General features: G+C 39.3%; 1 protein-coding gene across 18 annotated transcripts in view; it reads right to left on the reverse strand.

The window, feature by feature from the left end:
• Positions 1 to 26,885, reverse strand: part of baz2ba (bromodomain adjacent to zinc finger domain, 2Ba) — a gene marked incomplete at its 3' end in the record, with an annotated part of 91,109 nt that overhangs the window by 21,044 nt on the left and 43,180 nt on the right. For 10 of the 18 annotated variants that reach the window (XM_079883422.1, XM_079883411.1, XM_079883419.1 and 7 more), the window contains exons 3-18: positions 24,473 to 24,637; positions 15,652 to 15,852; positions 13,786 to 13,941; positions 13,212 to 13,417; positions 12,863 to 13,072; positions 11,933 to 12,529; positions 7,766 to 8,360; positions 6,812 to 7,102; positions 4,472 to 4,532; positions 3,580 to 3,688; positions 3,209 to 3,310; positions 2,452 to 2,668; positions 2,270 to 2,362; positions 2,122 to 2,183; positions 1,872 to 1,937; positions 982 to 1,047 (exon numbers count right to left, since the gene is read on the reverse strand). In XM_079883422.1, the coding sequence (XP_079739548.1) occupies positions 982 to 1,047; positions 1,872 to 1,937; positions 2,122 to 2,183; positions 2,270 to 2,362; positions 2,452 to 2,668; positions 3,209 to 3,310; positions 3,580 to 3,688; positions 4,472 to 4,532; positions 6,812 to 7,102; positions 7,766 to 8,360; positions 11,933 to 12,529; positions 12,863 to 13,072; positions 13,212 to 13,417; positions 13,786 to 13,941; positions 15,652 to 15,852; positions 24,473 to 24,635 (3,195 nt within the window). In that variant the 5' untranslated portion in view covers positions 24,636 to 24,637. The remainder of the gene's footprint in view (positions 1 to 981; positions 1,048 to 1,871; positions 1,938 to 2,121; positions 2,184 to 2,269; positions 2,363 to 2,451; positions 2,669 to 3,208; positions 3,311 to 3,579; positions 3,689 to 4,471; positions 4,533 to 6,811; positions 7,103 to 7,765; positions 8,361 to 11,932; positions 12,530 to 12,862; positions 13,073 to 13,211; positions 13,418 to 13,785; positions 13,942 to 15,651; positions 15,853 to 24,472; positions 24,638 to 26,885) is intronic. The other 8 variants (XM_079883413.1, XM_079883410.1, XM_079883408.1 and 5 more) reach the window with 2 other exon arrangements.

Consider the following 26,885-nt stretch of genomic DNA (forward strand, 5'->3'; position numbering starts at 1 on the left):
GTTGGTAAGACTTTGTAATGTTTTAGAAAGAACTTATGCTTACCAAGGCAGCTTTTATTTTATTAAAAAGTAAAAACAGTAACATTGTAAAACATTACTACATTTTTTAAAATTTATTCCTGTGATGGCAAAGCTGAATTTTCAGTATCCTTACTCCAGTCTTCAGTGTCACATGATCCTTCAGAAATCATTCTGATATGCTGATTTGGAGCTCAGAAACATTTCTTCTTATTATTATTATTATTAATGCTGAAAACAGTGCTGCTTAATATTTGTGTGGAAACTGGTGTCTTTTTTCAGGATCCTTTGATAAATAGAAAGTTCAAAAGAACAGCATTTATCTAAAGAATATTTATTTGTAACAATGTAATAGTCTATACTTTCACTTTTGATTTAATTTACTGAATGATTTAATGATTAATGAATTGAATGTGTAATTGCTGAATAAAAGTAATTCCTTTAAAAAACGGTAGTGTATATAAACCATTTTTATGAAAATACAATATGGGAAATAACAATATTGTGATATTTAAAATCTACAGTATGATCAAAGTGTTATATGATGTGTTATGTGTGTATATGATACAAGATGGCTGCAAATCTAACAGACATTGACAAAAAGTAATAAAACTCAACACAAAACTTGATTTAAATAAGGGAGGCTATTTCGAGCAGGTTGTGTATTCCAGTGAGGGCCCCATGTGTACAAGACATAAAAAGATGCACTGTGCATTTTTCATTTTAAACAACAACAGCAAAAACCCAGATGTCAAGCTAATTTTCCCCAACAGGCCAGCAGACATTAGTCAAACAGAGGCTCTGCTTCTTTGTTGTGGCCGAGGAATGTTAATGGTAGGTGAGAACGACGGAAGTTTTCTGGGGTGGGTTTCGGGGGGGGGGGGGGGGGGGGGGGATTTCCACGGCGATGATTCATGGTGTGCAGAGTAGGTGTGTAGCATCTCTTCTCACTCACAAACTGACCTTTATTCGCTTTTCCGCCTCCAACATTTTGGCATTGGCAGCCTCCTCTCTCTTTTTACGCTTTGCCTGCCAATGCAAAACAGGTCTGGGTCAGACCAGTGCTGCCGTGCTGAGTATAAACCTAAATTAAACATGCTAAACCAACATCTGTTTTATTTATAACTTATACTAACACTTTGATTGATGAGTCTGGGAGAGGAAAAGTGAGAGCTCGCATCCAAAACATTCACACACACACACACACACACTCAGGAAAGCCCTTCAGTCTCAAGTCTTGCCATTGTTGCGCTAGCTCTAGCTACAGATCACTGCGTCAGTGATTGAGAATGTTTTCTCCTTAAGTCTGTGTCAGAATCAACCCTCAGATCTTCAAAACTATTCAATATTCCTCGGGCTCTGACAATGGCAATATAAAAAGAAAGCAAAGGCGAATTAGCTGAAAATTTAAATGCGTAATTACAAACAGCAAGAAATCCTGTTCAGAATGGCTTGCCAAGCGTGTCAGCTCCAATTTGATTTTGCCCAGCTAAAACACTTTTGAAGCCTCTATAATTGGGTGAGTAAAGTAAACAGTGTCTTCCTCCTGCTACTTATGCAAGAACTGCCATTGTCTGATGAAAAAAAAAAAAAAAATTATGTCTAATTTACCTCTGGTTTGAAACACAGGAGGCAGCAAATTTAATATTCAAAAACTGTCCACCAAAACCAATTTAGCATTAGTCCTGACAAAAATTATGCAGAATTCACAGCCCCAAAATGCTGGTGAGTGATTCTTCTGTGGTCCGGGTTCCATGTTAAACAGGAACTGAAGGAGGCGGTGTGTATTTTAAGAATGTTAAGCCTATTTCAACTCTTTTCATTTATTATTTTTTCCCGCAGTCACTTCATACCTCGAGAATCTGCTGTGCGCGGAGTTCCTTCTCCATACGGATTTGCTGAATACGCTTTATCTTTTCCTGGTAGGAGAGGAGGAGGAAGTCTGTTAATTGAAAGTGCTGCTGTGCATTTAAAAAAGTCGAATGGCAGCCAAGCTGCAGTCGTAGAAGCACCATCAGTTTCCGTTTGAAATGAACGCTTACAATCTCATGTGACATGACCCTAAGGCTGACCGAAAACCTAAGGTTTCCCTCTCAGACTCACCTGCTGTTTGAGAATCTTCAACTGTTCCTTTTGCTTCCTCCTCTCCTCTGCAGCCATGATGGCTGAACGAGAGATATAGAATGAGGTTTCAGCGAGATGTATGAACATCTTTGTGAGCAATAGAGTGGTATTCATAAGCGCGGATTACCTTGCTGTTTACGGGCCTCCTTGGCCGCCCGTGCGAGTGCCTGTTTCTCTAGTTTCCTCATGAGCTTCATCTGAGCCGCCTGCCGGGCGATTTCTATGATGAAAACAGACAAATCCCTTACATCAATATGAATACATGCATTTTTGTCTATGAATGAGATGAGTCAAACAGTAGCACTTTACCCTGAGCCTCAAGCTTGCGCAATAGCTTGGCCTCAGAGGGGCTTGGGAATTCGCTCTCTCCTAGATTCGGAGGGCGGCCCTTTCGTCGTCGGCTGCCCGAACCCTCACTGCCGCCCCTCGGCTGCCGCTCAGTGCTGGGCGGACGACCTCGCCGGCCCTCCATGGCCAAGATATGAGGGATGACCTCTTCCTCTTTCAGAAGAGCCCACTGCAAACCCTGCGGGGAAGCAGGGGACAGAGGAGGGTCAGACTAATGAAGACGACGGTAAAAACACAGAAACTTTCCTAATTTAGTGCCACATCGCTAATGATCACGTAACCCTAATATCACTAAACACTACAATCATTAATTGGTAATATTCTGAAAGCTTATTCTCATTGCAGATCCAATTTTAGCAAATGAATTAAAAGCATGAAAAAGTCAAGAGAGTCAATTTTTGATTTAAATTTTAATCAATAAACTTTAAAACTTTAGCTCCTCCGTATCTTTAATCTTAAGAATCTCTTTCAACACACATGACAGACAAAACATGAAGTAACACCCTGTGGAAACAACGAGCGCTGATTATTGCACAGACTCCCTACAGTTTAAAAGGGGAAATTCAGGCTATCGGGGTTCAATCAAATTCCCTGCCCTGTTCAAGATGAAAGAGAGATACAGGGAGAGCGAAAGAATACGAGCGAGAGAGACAGAGAGAAAAAAAGAACATAGAGAACAAAAAAGAAAAAAGAAAAAGAGGAGATGAAAGGCATTCACCTGGGGTCCTTCTCTGGCTTCATAGAAGTCACCAACCCTTATTTTTGCACTGAAGCTAAAATTATCACGCGTGATGTCAGTTATTCCGTATCTGGACAGATACTACAGAAGAGAGAATAATAGTGATTTTGTCAGACAGGACATCCAGAGAGCCATTAGCACTATAATGGTACCAAACTCAAAGCAGCCTAGCACACTTGCCATAACAGTGCATAGCAAGCTAAAGTGACCAGATCATTCAAGTAAACTGCTGGATCTTACAATAACTGCTACTGGTGCACTGGGAGAGGAAAGGGGTTTAACGGGAGGGGAGTGAGGCTACCTGAGCATTTGGAGGGTCTAAGCGAGAGGCAGCAGGGAAGACTGGTTACCTTTACGACATCCGGGTACTGTCGCAGCCGCTTGCCGCACGGGGAGTAATACGCAACGTCTCCCTGCAGCCGACCGGCCACTGTTTTCATCCTGGTTTCTCTTTGCCAGCTAGAACAATGTCATACACGTTGAAGAAAAACACTTGTGTTTATCATTGTGCACAAACTTTTATGCTATTTTATTTTGTATTGTAATTTTATAATACCATGGATTTATTTATTTTTAACGGCAGATCAGCAGCAAGATTATCTTCATGGCAAGAACAGAGCGAATAACAAAAAACTTTAGAAGACATTTAAGATTAATACAAGACAAAAATTCTAAAATACATTCAGGTGATACCTTTTTAAAAATACATCGGTTAAACATATCGCTGAGTAAAAACATCTATTTACATTCAAAACTGTGCAGTCCAGAAAATATGTTAACCCTTAACAGTCAAAGGAAGGCATGATGGTGGTTCTTCACGTTTCAATCGTTTAAATCTTGAATGCTAAACGATACCTAGTAAAAACAACTTACCTACGAATTGAAAATACTTCTTCTTATACTAGAATTTATTTCATATAACTTGTTTCTGTGGCATTCACATGTACCTTGATTATCCCATGACATCATGTAAATAATACATATGAATGCAAGTATGATAGTCATTCAAAGAACCATGGTATTACACCATAATTGTGCAATGGTGGCGCCACAGTCCTTGTTTGAATGGGTTTGTAATAATAGAGAAAATAATTCTGATTTGAGGAGAATATTTACTTCTCTGCAGTTTTAATGTGATGTTTATATGATACTGCGCTCTGTTGTTTTAGAAGCACAGAATGCAGATCCGCAGTTAACAGGTGTTGAGTCATGCTGCCACCAGCGTGTCATATTTAAACATACCCCATTTCCAGCGGAATCCGTAAATCATCTTCATTCATCACTCGCTTTCTCTTCGCAGAGCCTGAGACAAGACAACAGCCAGGGAGACACACACACATACACATTTTAAATAAACCGTTTCATCATCTCTTACAAATTACAATTCACATAATGAGCAAACAACATCAAATAAAACCTCGATTTTTATTTGTTCTGCTTATGATGGTGCTTGCATGCATAAAACCCACCTCCACAAGATCAGGGGATTGCAATGCGATTGCTAAGGCGTCCTGAATGGTTTTTACTAGGGGTTTATAAATATTACAATTCTGGCCAATAGCGATGAGGCTAATTATGTTCATGTCTTAAATACAAAAAAAAAAAAATACAAAAAAAATACACTAAAAATAAAAATAAAAAACAAACTAAGATCATGTAAATCTAGGCATCATAAAATTGTAATATATAGCATGAAAAATGGATATTCATTTTGAGATTTGCTAAAGATTACATGTAACACTGTTATTAATTATCGGTGTTTTTTAGTAAAAAAAAAAAAATCAAAAGTAAAAATAGGATAAATGAGCATGAACAATAAAATATACAATATTGGCTGATATTATATACACTACCATGCAAAAGTTTGGGTCAGTTTTTGTTTTCTTTCAATAAAGTAATACTTCATTCAGAAAGGATGCATTATGTTGATCAAAAGTGACAGTGGAGACATTAATAATGCTAGACAAGATTTCAAGATTTGCTGTACTTTTGAACTAATCAGTTAATCCTGAAAAAAAGATCCCCGTTTCCATAAAAATATTAAGCAACACAACTGTTTTCATCATTAATAAAAATAAATGTTTCTTGAGCAGCAAATCAGCATATCAGAATGATTTCTTGTGATCATGTGACACTGAAGACTGGAGTGATGATGCTGAAAATCCAGCTTTGCCATCACAGGAATAAAATTACATTGTAAAACATATTAAAATATAAAACCATTTTTTAAATTTGTAATAATATCTCAAAATATTTTGGATCAAATAAATTTAGCCTCGGTGAGCAGAAAAATCTCACCAACCGCAGTCTTTTACAAAATCAATAAATACCAATAATTAAAAAAATTGGCCAATATTTGATATGGTACCTATTCATTATGCATACCTAGTTTTTAGTGTCAGTGTTTTTAGAAGTCAATTTGTATGATGTTTTTGATAGTTTCTTCAAAGTCAAAAGAACCCAATCTCAAGTCTCAAGGATGGTATACTTTGGTTCATAGATATGACTTAAACATGACCTCCTGTGTGTTAAATTGATGGAGTACTTTAGCCTAATTTCTTTTAGGCAGGAAACACCTGATCGCATAATAGTAAAAGTAATAGCTCTCCTAAACAAGCAGCATGATTTAAGGGTATGATTTACTTCCGAAGCACAAATGATGCAAGACGAGCTACACACTCACGTATAATGCTTTGGAATAGGGTGATGTTCAAAATATGATTAATAGCAATAGTGACACTAACAAAAACCACAGGAAGAAACTAGCAAAATCATATCGCTCAAATCTCTCCTTCAGAGAAGGGAAGTCTGCAGACATAACGGGCGATAAGTGAATCTCTCAGCAGCTCAAATAATAATCCAAAAACAAATCACAGTAACTCTTCTCAGCTTATTACAGATTCCTCGCACTTTTCAATGGACACAATTCTGCTATATTAGAATAAGTGTTTCATTCCATCGCGGTGAGGGATGCTGAACGCCATCCAAGAGCAGATGCACTTCTGTGCCATGTTTGCTGGATTTGAGAGTGTTTTGTTTAACAAATGTCTCTGTTAGTTTCAGAAGGAAAAAGCAGATTAAGTCAGCCAAACAGAGTTGGTTGATGTGCCTCAGCTAACAGGTTAAAGCAAACACGGGTACCGGGGTTAACCCAGACACCGCACAAAGAGCTCTTGTTACCAGCTACATTTACCTAACCCTAAACCTGACCCTGTATAAACCAAACACAAGAGAAAAACAATTAATGGAAACCGTTTCAAATTAATTCTGCTTAGTTTTTTTTTGTTTTTCCTGGAATACAGGCCAGATACAATGGCTAGGTCCAAGGACACACACCCAAATAGACGGGAGCAAAGGGAGCCCAGTGATGCCAGACGCCATCATTTATCTTTCTAAAAATAGACACTCCGTCATCTGAGTGTGACAGCCCGCACAGACAAATACACAAACAAAAGGGCATGCGCAAACACACAACACATATTCAACTCCGTGCACACTTTTGATACGGACAGAGCTCCGAAGGAAGGTGTCATGCATATATAGTTTTGGTTTCTTTAGAGTAATAACGTTGCCTGTGGTTACCTGGAGAGGTGCCAACAGAGTACGATGAGGAGGGAGAGCTGTGATAGGTCAAGGCACCGGAGCTGCTCACAATGGTGGGCGTGGCCACACTGGAGGGCTTAATGACTTGGAGGTTTAGTGGCAGACAGTCAGACAGGCTGTGATTGGTGGAGGAGTTAAGATGGGAAAAGCCCTTGCTGAGTTTCTGAGGAGTCTTCTCTCCATCTGTGTCCATCTCCATGACTCCATCCTTGCGCTTCTTTTTACCACCCTCTGAACCGTTCATCTCACTATCTGAATTACTGTCCGACTCTGAGAAATAGAAGGTGAGAGGAGAGATGGAGATGAGACGGCTTTATGGCATTGATCATTATTACGTCTTGTGTCACTGGTCGCACCAAAGAGCCAAATTAAAGGCAACTTGAAATAGAAATCACAATAACAACGTATTTAACTTTCATAATCTGATGCATTACCCAGTAAAAATGCAATTATATTTATTTAGCATAAAATAATGTAAGGAATATTTCAGTGAATCAGGATTTTAGGTAAAGTATGCAGTTATACTTTACTTTTACAATTATACTTTAATTATATTCAGCATGAAATAATGCATGAAATAATGTAAGGAATATTTCATTGGATCGGGATTTTAGGTAAAGTAAAGTAAATGCAATTATATTCAGCATGAAATAATGTAAGGAATATTTAATGGGATCAGGATATTCGGTAAAGTAAAGTAACACATTGAATTAAAGAAATATGTCTTGCAGAGATGAACATTCTTTCATTTTTTCCTCACTCCAAACCCACAGAGTATCAAGTATCATGGAAATAGTTCACGGTATACACTATAAAAAATGATTTTTCAAAGTTGTAAGTACAACAAAGTTTGCTGGAGTATGTTTTGCACTGCAATACCATTTCAATCTTTCTTTTAATGAACTCAAAAAACCACTCTTCTAGGCATCTCACCTGAAAGACTATCATCTGAGTCCTCTTCATCATCATCCTCTTCATCCTCCACATCATCATCCTCGTCGTCTTCGTCTTCAGCAGAGTCATCTGAGTCTTTGCTGCTGGGCAGCTCCTGCTCGGCTCCGCTGTGTTGAAACAGGTCCACCAATGACTGCACCAGGTGGTTCTGGGATAGACCCCTCCAGGCCTCTAATGCTTTGGGAGTCTTGCTCTTCCGTGGCTCACGAGTGCGGTTAGGAGTGGGAGACGCAGAAGCGGGGCTCTTACGACCTCCTGTGCTGAGGTTGACGGGTACGTCTGAGCGGGGTTTGGTGGTAAGTGCCAGCGGCACATCTTGGGTGCTCTGGATGACTCCGTTGGGCTGGCCAAGACCCAGCAGGCCATGAGAGAAAGGCAGACTGGAGGAGGACAAGCCTTGCGCTGAGGGGGGTTTGGTCCTACCTGACGCTTCGGAGTTGAGTTTAAGAGGGAGCACAGAGGAGGATGAAGATGAGGATGAGGATGTGGGCACCCCTGCCCTCTTTTTTATCTTATATGGGTCCTGCTGTTTCTTCAACAGGAGAGGAAACGTCTGGTCCTGGGACAGGAAAGACTGCAGAAGGAAAAACAAAGAGAACAATGATGGAAAGTAAGAAAAGTAAGTCCATATCACATTCAGTTTTATGTTCTAAAAAAACTGTACAGAAGGTGTACATATATATATATATGTATATTTTATTTTAAATTTTTCAATTTTTTGGAAAGGGTCTGTATATATATATATATATATATATATATATATATATATATATATATATATATATATATATATATATATATATATATATATATATATACAGACCCTTTCCAAAAAATTTGAATATCATGGAAAAGTTGATTTATTTCCATAATTCCATTCAAAACGTTAAACTTCCATAGATTATAGATTCAGGGCCCACAACTTAAACGATTTCAAGTATTTAGTTGTTTATTTGTACATAATTTGGGCTTCCAGCTCATAAAACCCACGAAAACAGGATTTCAAAAAATTTGAATATTACATGAAATCACACAGTAATTACACAGTGATACCATGGTCATTGAACATTGAGTCGTTTAAATTGTGGGCCCTGAATCTATAATCTATGGAAGTTTAACCTTTTGAATGGAATTATGGAAATAAATAAACTTTTCCATGATATTTAAATTTTTTGGAAAGGGTCTGTATCTATCTATATATATATATATATATATATATATATCACACCAAGGACAATAACTACAACTATAAAGTATAAATAATTAGAATCATTCTAATTCTATGAGAATATTAAAGATCGACACCACAGCTATAACAATAATGATACAGAGGAACGATATCATTGGAATCACTTTCAGAATAATTTTTTCCAGGTGATGAACATTAAAAACATTGCAAATCAATCCCAATCCACCCAACTTTATAGACATTGAGAATTTAAAATGGGAGATGGAATAACTGCAGCGTGGGCTTATAATATAAAACCGTTATCATCCGTTGGATATATAATCCAATATAGGCTAATATAGTTATCGTTATTCAGAAGTTATCTCTATAGATATTGTTCTTAATGTGTATGGGTCTAGAGTCATATATATAAATTCATAAATCAATATTCCATATGGGAGACTTTTTTTTCGTACATATTTTTGCGTAAAACTCACTTTTTTACTTAATTTGTTTATATCCATTTCTATTATCCATATCTATTTATCTATTTCTCGAAATCAATATTACAGCAAGTTCTGCTGCTGGGCAATGCTGTTTTCAAAACAAAATGGAACAAAACAGAATTTCCTTGAACGAAGCACATCTTCAGAGAAAGGGAGATATGTATTACTGATAGCAAAGATGAGAGGAGGAAAAAACAACAAATTGACTGATAAACAAAGAGAGTGAGAGTGAGAGAGGGGAAAACGGCAGAGGAGATGTGGTAATTGTGCTGGTTGTCATGTGGCTTAAGTGCTGGTAGAGGAAGAGTGTGAGTGAGCATAATGCTGCTCTGACTCACTGAAACAGAGAACAACAGCGCGGCCATGACTCTATCAGCTCCACAACATTCATTAAGAGAGAAGGAATGCTCAAACTCTGCCTGCCTTCAACCGCTGAGCTCAATGGTTTGAAATCTTTATAGCACCATTATAGTTTCCTGACTCATGAACATGTTTGCTCTGAAATAATAAGAATCTGCACTTGCGAGAGTGTTTCTATGAGGTTGCTTGGGAATTGCCAAAGAGTCTTTAGAGTTTCTATGATGTTCTGGAGCCTTTCAATAAACTTCTTAAAGGCCCCCTGAAATCAAAATTGAAGTTTTTTAGCTTTTAGTATGAATATGTTAGCCTTAAGGTTATGAATAAGCTGGTGTGTTCCAAAACAATGACAAAATTCGCATTCAGGAGATATAAGCAGTCTCACACTTCCGCTAAAATGGATCACAGATTTTTATAACATCACCGCAGACTTCAGCTTCTCATCACATCTTCTGTCCAATCAAATGCTCTCTAGAATCGAAAGCGCACCACACAAGCAATCCGTTGACATGTCACAGAGCAATATGAGTTGGAGATGTGTGTTCGGTTGCTCAAACGCTCGAGTTTTATTCCGTTTTCCAACTGTACGTTGCTTAAGAATTAAATGGCTAGAATTTATTCACACCTCTACTATTGAATCCAACATATCATCAGCGCTCGGATTCGCTTCCATGTTGCCGTCAAGTACGACTTGCAGTCTGTGAGGTAAACTAAACGCTATTGGCTATATGAAAAGGGGGAGGAGCCATTCAATATGCCCCGCCTTAGCTTCCTGTTTCAGCGGAAATTACATCAACCATCATACAAAGCTGCGCGTTCCAAGGCACTTCAGTGGGCCTTTAAGAAAACCCTGTCGTATTAATTGTTTTCTTAAAGTCACAATGTACCAGAAGTAACGACAGACTTTTCTTCCATATTGCGACGTACATCTGAGTGAAACAGATTGTATTGAAAAGGAAAAAAAGGCAGGGTGGGGACTTCGTTCTATCCATCGGTTGTTGATTGGATGGAGGCAGATATGAATATGAGCTTGAAAGGGGGCAGGGATTATGTGGTTTCATCGGAAGATCGTGTTTTTGTTTGAAATTTTTGAGGTCACAAAATTAAAAATAAATAAATAAACATATGCATGGATGAATCATTCACAATACGATAAAAAACAACATGCATTTAGAAAATAGATTTTGTGAATTTCCATTTCATGCTGACTTTAAGGTTTTGTGCAACCAGGTCCCATTCCCTAGATATGAACTGGGTTTATGAACTGGGTTTATGAACTGGGTAATTTTATTGACCTTTATTTACTTTTATTAAAAAGTAATAGCACCTTAACAAGCCACATTTTCAGGAATCATTTACACGGCACACACTGCAACCCCAAGTATAAGCAAGAGTAACACTGTTGCTTGCCTTAGTAAGCACCACTAATAAAATCTAAATATTATGAAACTGTTCCACACTGTAACATAATAATAAAATTACTCTGGTTAATTACAAGAAGAAGAAAAAAACATATTAACCTCTTCAACAGTAATTTCAAGGCAACAAAAGGAGAGGTGAGGAAAAGGCACATTTATTATACTCATTTGCTGAAATCTGGCCCCTTAAGAAGTTATGGAGTTAATTGCCTGTTGGTTTTGCTTCAGTAATTCTAATAAAGCGATGCACATTGTCACTTTCATTTACCAACTAAAGCCACACAGTAGGGAAGCCAGTCCTACTGATAAGAGAATGGAGCTGTCCTTTCTGTCCTCTCCGCGTTTCTGTCTTCAGCACATTCTCACACACACACACACACACACATACACATACACACACACACACACAAATAATTCTCTCTCCCACTCACATTCTCCCTCTCCGTTACTCTGACCTTTTCAAATAGGCTGGTCAATAAGGAGAGACACGTCCTGAATACCAACAGCACCCTAAAAGCGATAATCCTAAATTGGCTTAAAAGATACGGACGGAAACTGTGGAGAATTTGCTTTAGCTGGTTTGCTTTTCTGGAAAATGAAAATGTGGACGCCGGCCTTGAGGGAAAAGTGAGATTAATGTATGGACTTGAAGGATGAACATTCTCACATTTCTCCAGCCAGACCGTGGCACACTCACCTGTTTCAGCCTGTAGTCAGCAGTGACTTGTGCCAGAGAACTTTCCAGAATCTTCCTGCTGGTCAGAGCATCCAGTGCTGGAGATTGGGACTTGTGGGAGGAAGCTTGAGATTGCGCCTTGAGGGAAGGGGTGAGTGGAGGCGGTTTGGGGGAAGAGGACAGGGGGATGGGTTTTGGAGGGGAGGGGACTGATAGTGGTTTGGGGGAGGAGCATAACGAGAGTGGGAGGGGCTGAGGTGAGGAAGTGAGGGGCTTGGTAGAGGCTGAGGGGTTTTTTGGAGAGGAGTTAAGATGCTGTGGAGAATGTTTAGGAGAAACGTCTCGACGTGACTGTGCGATAAGCGCTAACGGTTTAGCGGCAGCAGCCAGGCCAGTGGACTGGATGACGCTGGTGTGGAGGGGTCTTTCCCTGGCTCTGCTGCCCGATAGAGACAGCAGAGGGGACTGAGACAGGGCTGGCGGTGGTGGAGAGCGATGCAGGTGCACCGGAGGAGAGGGCTCTAAAGGTGCACTGCCCGGCAGGCCTACATGGAAGTCCTGGGGCTCCAGCAGCCTGGCCTTTTCCTTCTTACTGAGCCCAGAGTTTGGCGTCACAATCTGGGCAAACAAGACAGGGAGAAGTCCACTTGTTGATTAAGGTTTTTACACCAAAAATAATGTAATACATAATGTGTTTTCACATGACTATTTTCCACTCTCACTGACCCTCAGCATTAAACAGGTTGTGTTTGTCACTCAGGACATATGTAAACAACCTTTGTTATGTCATTTAGCAGATACTTTTATATAATATGACTTCCAGTGCACTGGAGCAATCTGAGGTTAAGAGCTTTACTCAAAGGCTCAGTGGTGCAATGATAGGATTCAAACCCGTAACCTTTTGGTTACAAGCTGGAAAACAGTAATAAGCTAATATGAGCAGTGTCTTACTTTCATTTTCTTTTTTTTCTGCCGCTCCTTTTCCGAGTCTGACTCCTCGCTGTCTTTACTCTGCTCGTCTTCGTCTTCATCATCATCATCTTCTTCCTCTCCAAGATCATCAATATCACTGCTGCTCACTCCGTCACTGTCAGTATCCAGCGATGATCCAGATTCACTCTCGCTTACGGCAGACCCCTCTACCTGCTTCTTACGGGCTTTCTGCATTGGTCGACACACATCAATGATTCAGCTTGTAAAACAGTTTTAATTAATTCAACAACAAACCATTAAATAATTGGTCATGTATATGTAGTGTTTGTGTGTTTGGACCACACACTGAGTTGCAATGACTTCGTACCTTCTCTTTAGTTTTCTGTGAGGGTTTCTCCTGAAGCTCCCCTGTGCTGTTGCTATGGTGACTGGCCTTGCGGTCGCGGGCTTTGGCGTTGAGTGTCCGGCTGTGCTCAGGGGGCCGGAGTGCGGGGGAGGGGGAGGCAGAAGCCGAAACAGTTCCTTTAGCCGCAGATGGAGACAGTGAACGACCATTCACAGCTCCATTCACACCTGCGCTCCAGAGAGTTTACATGAACCAGTGAGATGCTTTTAAACTACGCAATTTGATTTGTTGCTACAAGTTAGAGAGACAAATCAAAATTTCCCTCAAAATATATACTATGTCAAATAGCCTTTGGCATGGATTTCTGAGACAAAAGTATAGGTTAAAACGGCAGAAGATCTCCTGATAAGCGCCTGATGAATTCAACACTGCAGGCGAATGCTCAAGGCGATGATTACTGTGAGTACACCAGCCTGAAGGCTACATTACTGCTGCATTACTTTTGTTAAGAATTATTACTTTATTGTTTCATGTTTAAGTCTGCCTCCGAGGGATATCATACATTCCCAGGAGGCAGATATAGACAGATTAGTACCTTTGGAGGCCTGACTGCTCTTGCTGGGTGTTTTGGATGTATACGGATTGGCCTCGTGGTTGTGAAGGGGTGGGGCGAACATAGGTGGCAGGCTCAAAAAAGGCGGGAAGAAAGCTGGAGGACTCCGTCCATGTGCTTCTGCTGCTCTCCACCATTCTGAGAAAAGAGAGAGTAAATTACCTTATAACATTAGGGTAGATAATCTAAATGAGACAGGACTGAAGTAAATATTAAATGATAATAATAACAATTTATTAATTATTTCCAATATAATTAAAATATATTGTATATTTATTACTAATTATTATTATTATTATTATTATTTAAACATTTAGATTATTATGCTAAAATGATATTAAAATTATATTATTATTGTTGTTGATTATGTTTTTATTATTATTGTTTTTATAAGAATATTCATTTTATTATAAGAATATTTATTACATTTCTAATATGTAAGGAATAATTGACGACAGGCCGTTGAATTATTAGAAAAATAATGCACACCCGAGGTGGTAATGCGGTCACGACGCGAAGCGGAGTGGCCGTTCACCTCGGGTGTGCATTATTTTTCTAATAATTCAACGGCCTGTCGTCAATTATTCCGCTTATACTACAGTTACCACACCTCGAAACATTGTTCAGATTATATTTCAAGACGTTTGTAAAGTTGTTGTCATTAAAACGCTCTTGTATGTAGGACTAATTTCTTACGCATCTAGTCCAATTGCCTCCGTTGCTAATTCCAAAACGTCATTTTAGAGTTAGTAACGGAGGTTTGAGCCACTGATAGCAGACTAATGCTGGGACACACGACTAGCTGACACATTCTCTGACTATTTTCATCGCAGCAGATTTTAAACACGACTTTGAACACAGACTGAACGCGCTGAACACGCGTTTGGGCATGATCATGATCAGTAATACGTATCAAATTACATTCATAACCGCCTTAAAGTGTGTCCCCAGTTATTAATGCAGTTATTAGAGAGAGATGTTGCAATAATGAGACAGAAAAGCATTTGCGTCAATATTATTATTTATTTATTAATTTAATTTGTTTTAATTAATTCGTTCATTCTTCTTTTTTTTCATTGACAGATCGTAGCCTAGACAAATAAATGAAACACAAAGCCATTTTAACAAGTAGGCCTATCAATAATTATTTATTTGTTAGTATCTGCAATAAAAATCCGTACTGCAGGACTATCCATTTATTTAGCCTATATTCAGTTGAATTTTCTATTGATTATAATATAGGTAGGACTATATACTTTATTTATTAAAATTAAACTGCATGTTTCTATTGATTGTGAAGCTAGACATTGAAAATTCCAGATCAAGCGCATGGGGCTGCATGTTTTTTTCTTGTTATGAATTGTATCCTATTTTCCGTTATTACAGTTAACTACGCGAAGTGATATGGAACTGTAATGCGGTCAAGACCTGCCTGGAACTACTTTAGCCGTGCGTTTCCCTGAAAATAATGCACACCTTAGAACGTTTGTCAACCAATCAGATTCAAGCATTCAACGGCCCTGTAGTATAATATTAATTAATGTTACTATTATTATTACTATTGAAAGTAAAAAAATATTATTCTAAATAATAATAATAATTATTATTATTATTATTATTATTGTTATTAATAATCATAATAATAACAGTTACATAATCAATATTAATAACAACAACAAAAATAATAATTATTCTCATTATTGTTATACTGTTATATGCTATTATAATACTATTACTTTATATTAGTGTCCGAATATTAAACTTTTGTGCCAATTAATTGAATGGGGCTTTGTGTCATCAGACCTTCGGTCATGAATAAACAGCCACCAACATTATACGCACACATACCTGAGAAGGCTCCTAGTTGTGGGTGAGCTGCGAGGGCAGCAGAGACCCCCAGTCCTCCTAGACCTCCAAACTCTGGGCGGGCCGTGGCCGGTGATAGCAAACCAAAGGCTGGGTGGGCCATGAGAGGGTACGCACTAGGCAAAGAGGTCATTGAGCTGACACTGAAGGTCTGGTCACTGCCCGTCAGTCCAAACAGAGGACCTGCCCCATCAAGCACACACATATACAAGACACCATTACACATTCAGCATTAGATAATCACACCATTTTGAAAAGTTAATGCTTAAAACAAGAAAATGCCACAGGGAAAAAATAAATAAGCCTAATTATATTATATGTAAACCAGTTTTGCATCTAAGTACATTGATTTTTTTTTTTTTTTTTTTAAATGGCTACTGGATTATTCTTTTTTCTTTTGGAGTAGTAGAATATCATCACTCTCTCTGCCTCTTGTGACACTTTAGGAATAGAGAGGGAAGTTATTTGTATGAAAAAGAAAGTGAGTGTTAGTGTTGAGTGATTCAGAGTTCAGTGAGAGCGTATATATGTGTTCTGAGTGTTTTGTCAAGGTGTGTGGGATTGTGTGTACATATCAAAGAGAAGTTCAGAAACCTCTATGGCTCTGTGTGTGTGTGTCTAGAGAAGAGTAAGCCTCATAGTGCTGTGTCAGCCTCTGAAGCCACTATCTGGATATGACTATAACAGTTCACCCCTAGAGGTAATTCTAACTAACATTCAGTTTGCTCATGAAGTTGCATTCTCAGTCACAAAGACTTGAGACGTTATACATTATACATGCCAAGTGAAGAAGCAACAGCATGAGCATTTTCCCTTTTGCATTTACGTTTTTCAATATTGTGTGTTTAAATGTACATTAGAGCAGACATGAAGGGGTTTCCCCAGATGTTAGCTAAATATGACATAACATACGACATTTGAGGACACCCTTAAAAAGTGTCATTTTTTAAATGTAAAAATGCTAAAGGTTTCTATTAGGAGTAGGGATAGTCTATTGTATTTATTATTAGCTTTATAAAACAACAACAGTATGGTATGCCTTCATTTAGACAGTAAGTAAACATGTGTGTGTAACTGTGTGAGAGACAGTTTGATGGCTGTTAATGTTAATGTAATCACAGGCTTTCTGACACTATTTGATTAATAACTATGATCAGACCAAATGAAAGTCTCCGCTTGATAGAACAAGGAAGAAGTGGGAGAGAAGACGCTCAAAGCGCTCCTGCATCTTCCACAATATTCTATAAGATATCATAACAACACCCTCTCCAAGTCCGATAAATCACTTCAATCTCTTGTTTGACATTGTATGGGCTCTCGGCATACATGTAAACACAGAGCTCTTCGTATTAATCATCGTCGTCGTCATCATCATCATCCAGATTGCATCCTTTCTGGGATCGATCTCCTCTGGCAGCGCTGATGCTGCCCATTGTCTCCTTCAGGAGTCACATGTAATTTCTAAGCCGCATATTTCATGCAAATTCAATTTCCATTAGGGAGCACAGAGAAGAAAGGCTTGAGCGCACCGTTCCGCCAGCGCAGCACCGCGCCAGCTCTCTCGCTCTTGCACACACACACACACACACAGAAAAGTGATGATGGGAAATGCAGGACTTTTGCAGATAGCTATAACTCCAGGAGGGACAGAGAGGAGGAGAGGGCCTTGACTTCCCTTTGCTGTTGTTTATGTGTGAAGACTGTAGAAACTGTCTGCAGCAAGCAGGGTTTCTTTTGCAGTATTTTTCCCGTATTTTCCCCCAGAGTCCACTTAAAATGTTTGTCCACTTGGAACGTCCACAAAAACAGTCATGATTTAATTTTACACGACCATTTTCCACTCTCTTTCTGACCCTTAGAAACCGCTACCTTTAAAAAAATAATAGTTGACCTAAAAAAGAAAATTCAGTCATTTACTCTTGTGTGTCTCTTATATGTCTTGCCATAACCCATATGACCAATATGATATAAATTTCCACTGTTTCTCACACAAAATGTCTATTTATATGCAAATTATGAAAATTTGGGTTAACTATTCCTTGAAAAGGCAGAGTTGCATAGTAGCATTGCTACAAATAGCTATTAATTTATCTTTGGCGAGGTGCAGAGCTTAATTTGTAAATTCTGAGGTTCCAGAAAAAAAGTGTGTTTGGGGGGGTGGGAGGTTTAAGATATAATATACTAACATGCCGGATCCGGATAAGAAATCCTGAACGGATGCAAATATACTCTCAGAATTAACATAGAAACATAAAGCGCTAGACACAGATTATCTTTAGTTTTGTGTTCAAAGACTCATTAAGGTGTTTATTTGCATACGTATGATGTGTTGTGACAATGTGTGCATGTAAAACACCATGGCATAAAGCATTAAGCCCAACAAAGGTCTGACCAACATTGCCCTTGACATCTGTACGGAATTCGGAAGCTTAAACAATCAAAGTCATTTTGCACGTTGCACATTGAAGTTTATATATTATACATTGCTTGTCATGCGATGGAAATGTGAATAGCGGTCAAATCCAATAAATCGTTGCCCAAACATGGCATGGGGCACTTCGTCGAGTTATTAACAACTTTATCATTATTATATTTAACTTTCCTGTACACAGGTCATAACATAAACATCTTTCAGTGGTGTATGAGATGGAGGATCCCCCAAATGCGGTGCCGGATCCAGCTTGTTCCGGGACAAATTAAGCCCTGGCGAGGTGGTAATGTAGCTAGTTTTTAAACCATGTTGCTTTTCAGTAGCAAAGCCATTTTATTGATTTTATAATGGGGTACAAACACTGACAAACAGTATGTTACATTTCCCTGACAATTAATTTATTTATTCAGACATTTAGAATTAGAACCAGTGACGCTAGTTTTGTGAATAACGGGTTGGAACGTGTTCAAATCAATCGCGATATCATTTGAATCATTCAGACAGCCCACTCACCCACTGAACTGTGAGCCGCTTCTCATTCAGTGAAGAAGTAACAGGCTTTTTTTAATGCTGGGTGATGTGGAATGTTTACCCAGGATCCACTTAATCCAAACCTGCGAATGTATCATTTGCCAGTGATAAAAGTCTTTATAAAGTTTTCCTGTGTATGAGTAGTTTGATTGTGATGCATCATGTCCTACAAAAATCTGACTGCGTGTACCACTGTGTTCGTGACACATTTTAATGTTTTGCTTATTAAAACGGCATTTATTACAGCAACGTGTGAGTCTGTGATTTTTCTTTTGCCAGATTCATTGAAAGAACTGGCTCAAAGAGTTGTTTGTAAGTGAATCGGACTTCACTGGTCATGCCGTATGTTTGTTTTCGTGCGCAGCCAGTTAACTCATTTCAAAAGAGAAAGAAAATCCTGTTTTGCACATGCCCTCTTTTAATTAGGCTCTAGAATGGAAAAGAGAAGAAAGAAAAAGACTGACAGCTTTCAGTTCCTGAGCTTAAGGCCTGTCCTTTTTAATTCTCACATACACAAATCCAGTACAGCCTGTATGTTTTGGGTTTTGTCCTGATATATACAGTGGCAATGAAAGAGGGAAAAAAAGGACGAAAAGAAGGAGCTTGAGAAGGAGAGAGGCGGATGTGAAGATAAATGAGAGGAAATATTCCCCCAAAGACCATCATCCGCTCCTGCTGGCACACACAGACACACACACACACACACACACACACACAAACACACACAGTGGCAGAAACGCCAGTTTCATATTAATGCGCTTTCAGCCAGCAATAATTAAATCAGCCTCTGAGAGGAGCAGAGCAGAATTACCGGATTACCTGATATCCTTCTTATTTTATCTTTCTTCTTCGTTCTCTCTCACCGTCTCTCTCTTTCTTCGCTTGTCCCCCAACCCCCCCGACCAACACACCTTCCCATGTTCTCCATCTTCTGACAAACCGAGCCATCTTGAAAAGCGGCACTGTCCTCCCCCACCTGTCTCCTCATTCGCTCTCTTATGTGGGATGCGGCGGAAGCCGATTAATGTGCCCTCCGTTTGCATCAATCACATTTCTACAGACAGATCTGACAGCTGACTTAATTGTCTGTGTGTCTGAGGGGGACGGAGAGAAAAAGTGCGAACATGTGGCTGCCGTTTGTTCTGAGAGAGGTTAGAATATTCTCTGTTTAAGCCCAGATGCACCTCGTACTCGACCTGAACATCATCTATCGCTCCGGCACGCTTGTGGGCCGGTGATTTAGTGGGACAAAGTGTTAATTGCGTTTAAAGTGGTAATGATAGCGCTGTGAGAACCTGTCGAGGGAAAGTCTCATTCTGAACGTTAATCACCTCAACTAGGACTGAATTACCGAGGTCCTCTTGTCCGTTTAACCCAGGTAAAATCACTTCATAATGGATCAGTCTTTGTTTTGGGATTTTTTCTCTTTAAATTAAGTAATAGCACATGAGAAGGAATGTTTCTGTATCACAGGTAATCTCAGCCATGGTGATATTAAGTAATATAGCACTCTTGCTTGTGCAATTTATGCTTTTATAAGTTAATATTAAGTACTTCACATTTCGGACACAATAAGGCCAGCTATTTTATTTTTGCACAGCCAACAAAAATAGTCCCAATAGAGGACAAAGCAGGATCAAGCGCTGGAATTCTATGTAGTAATCGCAGACAAGTGGAGTGATGCAAACTGTCCCAGTCCTATTTTATGAAACATCAGCACTCTTGGAATTGAAAACTTCATATTTGTAAAACTATTCAGGTGGGTTACTGAATAGCTAGCTGGCTCACTGGTCTCCCTGAATAATTCGGCTGATTTCAGATTCACCAATAAAACAGAATGAAAAAGAAAATTATTTGTGTCTGGACAGGCCGTCTTAAAAACGCAATCCTAGTGCTGCAAGATGTTCAGAAACAGCAGCAAAGAAATTTGTCATCCATGTTTGGCTGTAGCAGCAGTGCTTTACATTTAAAGACACAACATCTCAGAGAAAGTAGTGTAAACAGCTAAGACACACATGATCAATGTGATAAAAAATATAAAAATGTAATACTTTTAAAAATGAAGTCAGCATCCCTGAGCGAATAGTCAGTTGCTAGATAACTAGTCAACTAGTCTTGCATTGTGACCCATTCCTACTTTGAATGCCACGTTTCCTTATCAAATTAGTGGAGCGAAGCTAACGATTGTGTAGTAAAGGGTTGTAGTGGAAAGTGGAATGGATTCAGAAAGCAAGAATCCAGCTTGTGATACCCAAATGAGCACAATGTCAAGTGTATCTGCAGTAACCACTAAGTCATGGCTCTGACTAAAACTGGAGCTTTATTTCTGTAAAAACAAAACAGCAAAGAGAGTTGGTGAGTACTTGAACCCGAATTTTGCTGGGTACTTGAATTTCAAGAGAGACGAGCCAGAGCTGGAATTACATGTTCAAAAATCCAAAACTCTGAAGGGAAAAATAGCAGTCTCTCAGCAAAAAACAAAAGGTCTCCCTTCACCATAACTCCTCTTGGGCTGGTGTTGAGGTAAAGGAGTGGAAAGCCGCGAGGAACATCAACTGTTAATGAGAGTCTCGTCAGAGAGCGACACGGGCCAAAAACTAAACCAGAGCAGACAGAGCGATTTACAAACAGGAAAGAGCCAGTGGAGTCTTACAAACTTCACAGTTTATAGAGTAAAAGAGGATATTTAAGAGTGTCAGGAAGGATGGAGGGAAAGCTGTGTTATTGTGTCTGTGTGTTCACGTGTGCGCGTGTGTTTATGTGAAGGGGGGTGGAGAGTGAGATGACAGCAGTATTAACAAAGGTCTAGTTAATTGGTTGAGATTCATTAATGCAGCAGCTTTTCAATTTGCAGCCAAAACTGTAAGTGCTAAATCCTGGTCGGTGTTTTCACATGCCGAACAATAAGTCGGTAATTACGACAGGAGCAAGTCGGTGGCTTTCTTCAGCCCTGACTGCACCACAGAAAGAACAAAACCCAAGAGGGAGGGAGAAGAGATGCTCTATCAGATGGAAAAACCATAGACAGTTAGAAAAACGATTAATAAATTATTTCAATCCTGTAAATTTTTTTTCTTTCTTCATTCAGGGTAACACGTACAGTATGGAGTAATTTTGCTCTGTTTTATAATGGGAGACAGGGTAGGTTTTATGGTTTTAACTGATTCTGATTCTAATTTTGCATCCAGCACTCCAGTTGTTTTCTGTGTTTTAAAGTATCCCATTACTGTTTGACTGATTAAGAAATCTTTTAGAATTCAGTGAGCAATGCAGACTGAACTGTAAATCGATTCAATGAAAAAATTGATTCATTCAAAAATCAGCCATTGCTAGTTCTGATTCCAAACAGCCACCAAGGGCCAGTTGCCTAAACATAGAGACTATATTAAGTCAGAGGGCCCTATTTTAACGATCTGAAACGCAAGTATCAAGCGCAAACCGCAAGTAACTTTGTGGGCGGGTCTTGGGCGCTGTTGCTATTATACCGGCGGGATAAATGACTCTTGCGCCCGACGCAAATCTAAAATGGGTTGGTCTGAAGTAGCTTCATTATTCATAGGTGTGGTTTGGGCGTAACGTGAAATAAACCAATCAGAGCGACATCTCACATTCCCTTTAAGAGCAGGCGCGCTTGTTCCATAGCGGATTCCTATTATAACGGCAGATTTGCCAGACGCACGCGAGGAGCGGTTCACACCCGAGGAGACCGATGTTCTCGTCAGGGATGTTGAGGATGGAGAAACACCCAAATTATCATACGCCTGTTTAACCAAAGTTAATTTGGGTGTTTCTCCATCCTCAACGTGCACAACGCGCATGCACAACGCGCATACACTTTGATTCTCTCATCTACACACAGACGCAGCAGGTTTCATTTTTGCAAATCGTAATAATGTAGGCTATGATTTGCAAAAATGAAACCTGCTGCGTCTGTGTGTAGATGAGAGAATCAAAGTGTATGCGCGTTGTGCACACGCTACATTGATTATGGCCAAGCATGCGCCCTTAAAATAGCATATGAATAACATGCGCAACGCGCCACTGACTTTAAACTAGTTTTTTTCAGTCAGTGGCGGAAATGTTTTCTAAACCTGCAAAATAGCATGAGGGAACGTTTGCGCCGGAACACGTCTCCTCTTTGCGCTGGACCGCCCCGGGGAGCGCAAGTGTATTTCTTAGTTAACTGACGTGCGTCTGTGGAGGGAAAAGTCTGCTGTGCGCGGGTGCAAAATAGGAATGATACATGCGTCGGTGTACAAAGTCAATTGCGCTGGGTGCAAGATAGGGCCCAGAGTCTTAAGAACCAGTCTGACCAACTAACATTTATCCAAGGGGTAATCACTCTTACTTTTTGGGTTGAAATTAGACCAATCTCCCCGTTTAAGTAACTTATTTAAAGTTATGACCATTCTTAAAGAAAAAGAAAAAATGAGATGACTAACTTCAAAGACTACTCTAAGCGGTTAATGTAACTGTCCAACAGAAAATGCCAGATATGTGAATAAATTGCTTAAATACCCTCAGGAAAAATGTAACACTGCAATGTAAAATAGCTTTAAAACATATTATTTAAAAACTAGCGACACTTCGATATGGAGTAATATTGTTAAACTAATAGCTTCGCTTTTTTAGTGATGCTACTGCTACAGCTTTGCAAGGTTTAGTTCATACAAAAAAAGCTAATTATGTCATCATTTATATTTCCAAACCCTGTATGACTTTCTTGCTGTGGAACACAAAAGGTTTTGTCTGTGAGAAACAGAAAGTCGTTATCTTCTGAATAAAAAATTTCCCCACCGCCATAGCTCTTAAATATCATTCATGATCTTGTTAAATTTAAATATGCCAATGATATTGGCTCTTGCAAATCTAACCACTGATGTCAAATGTGGTCCCATCACAAATAGAAGCACTATTTTTGAACTGATTAAGATTCACGAGCTGTGGCAGAGGGGAGGATTTTTTTGTACATTTTACATGTCGTTCAAAACCCATAACACTTCCGTTCATCTGCGAAAGATATTTTTAATATTGTCTCATTTTTATCCATCCCTTAAAAGACCATGCAACCTTAAATTTCAAGTGTCAAGAAGTACAAAATATATAAATATAATTAAATATAACTCATATGAATCGAGCAGTTTAATCCTAATCTTCTGAAAAGACATGATTGTTTTATTTGATGAACAGATTCATTTAGGATTTTATTCATACATTAACATCGATCAACACACATTCATAAAGCACATAAATGGAAGATCAACCGTACTTGCTTGACGCACAAGAACCAGTGAGGTCTGTTTTCACGCATCAAGCAAAATAAGAGTCTTATGTACCAATTTTATGGTGCTTTTTTGTCCTTTTTGGCCCTTGAAAGCCTCGGTACTAATTACAATAAAAGAGGAGTATGGACGAAATCTCCTTTTGTGTTTCTTGGAAGAAATAAACTAGAGTTTGGAACAACTTGAGATCATTTCGTTTTTGGCTGAACTATCCCTTTAACAGAGCAGACTCTGAGAACGTGAACCCTTGTGCCTTATCAGACGAGACTCAATCAGCAGAGAATATTTGCGCTTTATCACATGTCACCCAGAGAGGAAAAAAAAAAAATCATCAGACAAGAAGAGAGGTCCCTGATGACATCAGTCTCCGATCTGCCGCCAACCTAAACTGGGAGACATGCTCAAAGCGCGTCTGTGTGACACTCAGTGGTGTGTGTGTGTGTGGAAATGTGCTGGCGTGTGATTGTGCGTGAGTTTTGACTGAGCACTTTTCACACTGTAACAATAAGCAACCCTTGCGTCAGGGTATGAAAGAGCATGTGTGTGCGCAAGTTCTTACCGCATGTGCCGAGCGTTGCTGTGACTCCGTGGTTCAGGCTGCTCTTGGCATTGGAGGCTGCTGTGGATGAGGAAGAGGAGGAAGAGGAAGATGACGTCGAAGAGGTGGCGTGGACGGAGGCCGGGGTGGCGGAAGGCGAGGCCAGCCGTTCTGCAGACTCCATATCTGTCAAGCACAATCCAATCGATAATTAGAGTGAGCTCTCGCACGCACACACGGCCTGCCACTCTTACTTTCACATCTCACTTGCCATGAACAATATTTCTATTTAACACCAGTCAGTCTCCTTCACACACACACGTCTGCTCGCAAGACGAACCAACCCCGTGAGCACATTTCTACAGGACCACACATTAACGTCCCGTTTGGGCAGAGGGTTTGCTCGGCTTGTCACATTAACCATTCATTCACTGTCGAGACCCTCTTCAATAGGATAGAAGAGAGACTGGCACGAGCTCATGCACATTCACACACGCACACACGAAGTGAGCAGCGCGCTGTTTTACAAGACTCTTCACAGTCATTTTTTACACAGCGTAAAACAAGCGTTCTCACACTTGATGTGCTTAACAGGCAAATTATGCCTTTAACTGTTTCTGCAGAGATTTCACAGTTTGGAGAGACGCATATTAAAGACAGTCACACGCAGCCAGCATATACACACACAAAAAACCCCACAAGCATTCTCAAATTTCTTTTTTCCCCTTCACAAAACATACCATATCCGCACATACTTAAAAAAAACAAAAAAAAAAACATGAAAATACAATTAACAGCCTTTAGAGTGTGATTTTATTACCGAAAGAATCCCGACTGCTGGAAACGAGTGAGCTGTTTATATGTTTGGAAATCTTGAGTTTGTTCGCATATCTGCACAGATGCTGATCTCACAAGGAGATTTCGCAGTGGGAAGCGGCAGAGAGCACCATGGTGTGGCATACACGGCTTTGTTATTCTGTCATTATATATAAACACTCGTGGCCGATTCCCTGAGCTGCTCTCCTTCTTGTATGTCTCTGCTACACACACACACACACACACACACACATGCATACGCACACCGATTAGATCTCAGAGATGGAAACGTCCACAGAATATCAACTAACATCCCTCGCCCAAGAGCAATGCCGAAACCGACACACACACAATGAAAGTGTCTGCATATTGGCGTAAACAGTGGCAAAGGCCACAATCTGCCACTGCGGTTGTTATCCCCCCCTTTCTTTCGCTCCACCTGTCCTTCACTCTCTCGTCTTTTGGATCAATCTTCCATCTTTGCGTTCTAACCATTTTTCCCTCACTCATACCCTGCCTCCAAATGTCAAAGGTCATCAGGTCGTGACCCTGCCAACTCAAGTTCATGGCAGGTTACTCAAAATGAATGCTAGATTGAAATTCTACACTCTTAAGCCCGGGACACACCAAGCCGACATCAAAGAACTAGCGGTAACATTTATAAAAGCCTTCTGTCTGTATCGTCTTGACTTCTTTGCTTGTTTTTAATCCCTTTCGCTTTTATTCTCGTGCACTGACTCTTTCGCTAAGCTGAACAGCCAATCAGAGTTCTCTCTCTCACCGACGGCCCAATGCTGATTCAACATGCCGAATCGGCCCAAAAAAAACGACGGCGTCCGACTACGTCCGTATATAAACACTTACTATAGGTGTACCGTAGTGATTTAGGATGAGACAAAATCACGGATTAGAAAATGGATTCATGATGTACTTAATTATTATATACATTTTGTAAATTTTGAACACAAAAAAGTTACGGACTGCAGCTTTAAATGATTGCATTTCACTTTCATGTTTAACAGGCCATTTCAAAACATTTCTAGAGATACAATAAGTTTACAAGCTTAATTCATAAAATGTAATTAAAATAATAAAGGAATTAAAACAAAATTAATGAAAACTAAATCCATAAAATGATTCCATGATGGGAACCCCTAAAATGCTCTATATGAGAAATGCCTGAAATAACCCTTTGTGGTTCTATATAAAGAGTGTATAACCACCCAAACACTTCTCAGTGTAAAATCATTATTTGTTGAAACTGCTGTGACGTAAATCACAAAAGAGCACAGTCAGATAAGACATGGTAACACAGACACACAGTAATAAAACTGTGAAAAAATGGCGTAACTCACTTCATATATAAACTCACATACAGCAAATAGTATAAAAGAAAAACTTTAATTTTCTAAAATGGACAACCATGTCTCACACACACGTGATATAAAATATAATTAAAGTTTAATGTTATTATATAATTAAATTTAATGTAACGAACTATATAATATAAAATGTATAGGTTATGTACACTTCCGTTCAAAAGTCTCTTTTGCTTACCAATTTGATCAAAATACAGAGAAAACAGTAATATTAAGACTGTTTTCTATTTGAATTTATT

The sequence above is a fragment of the Squalius cephalus genome (genome assembly GCF_949319135.1).
Source record: "Squalius cephalus genome assembly, chromosome: 10".
NCBI lineage: Eukaryota > Metazoa > Chordata > Actinopteri > Cypriniformes > Leuciscidae > Squalius > Squalius cephalus.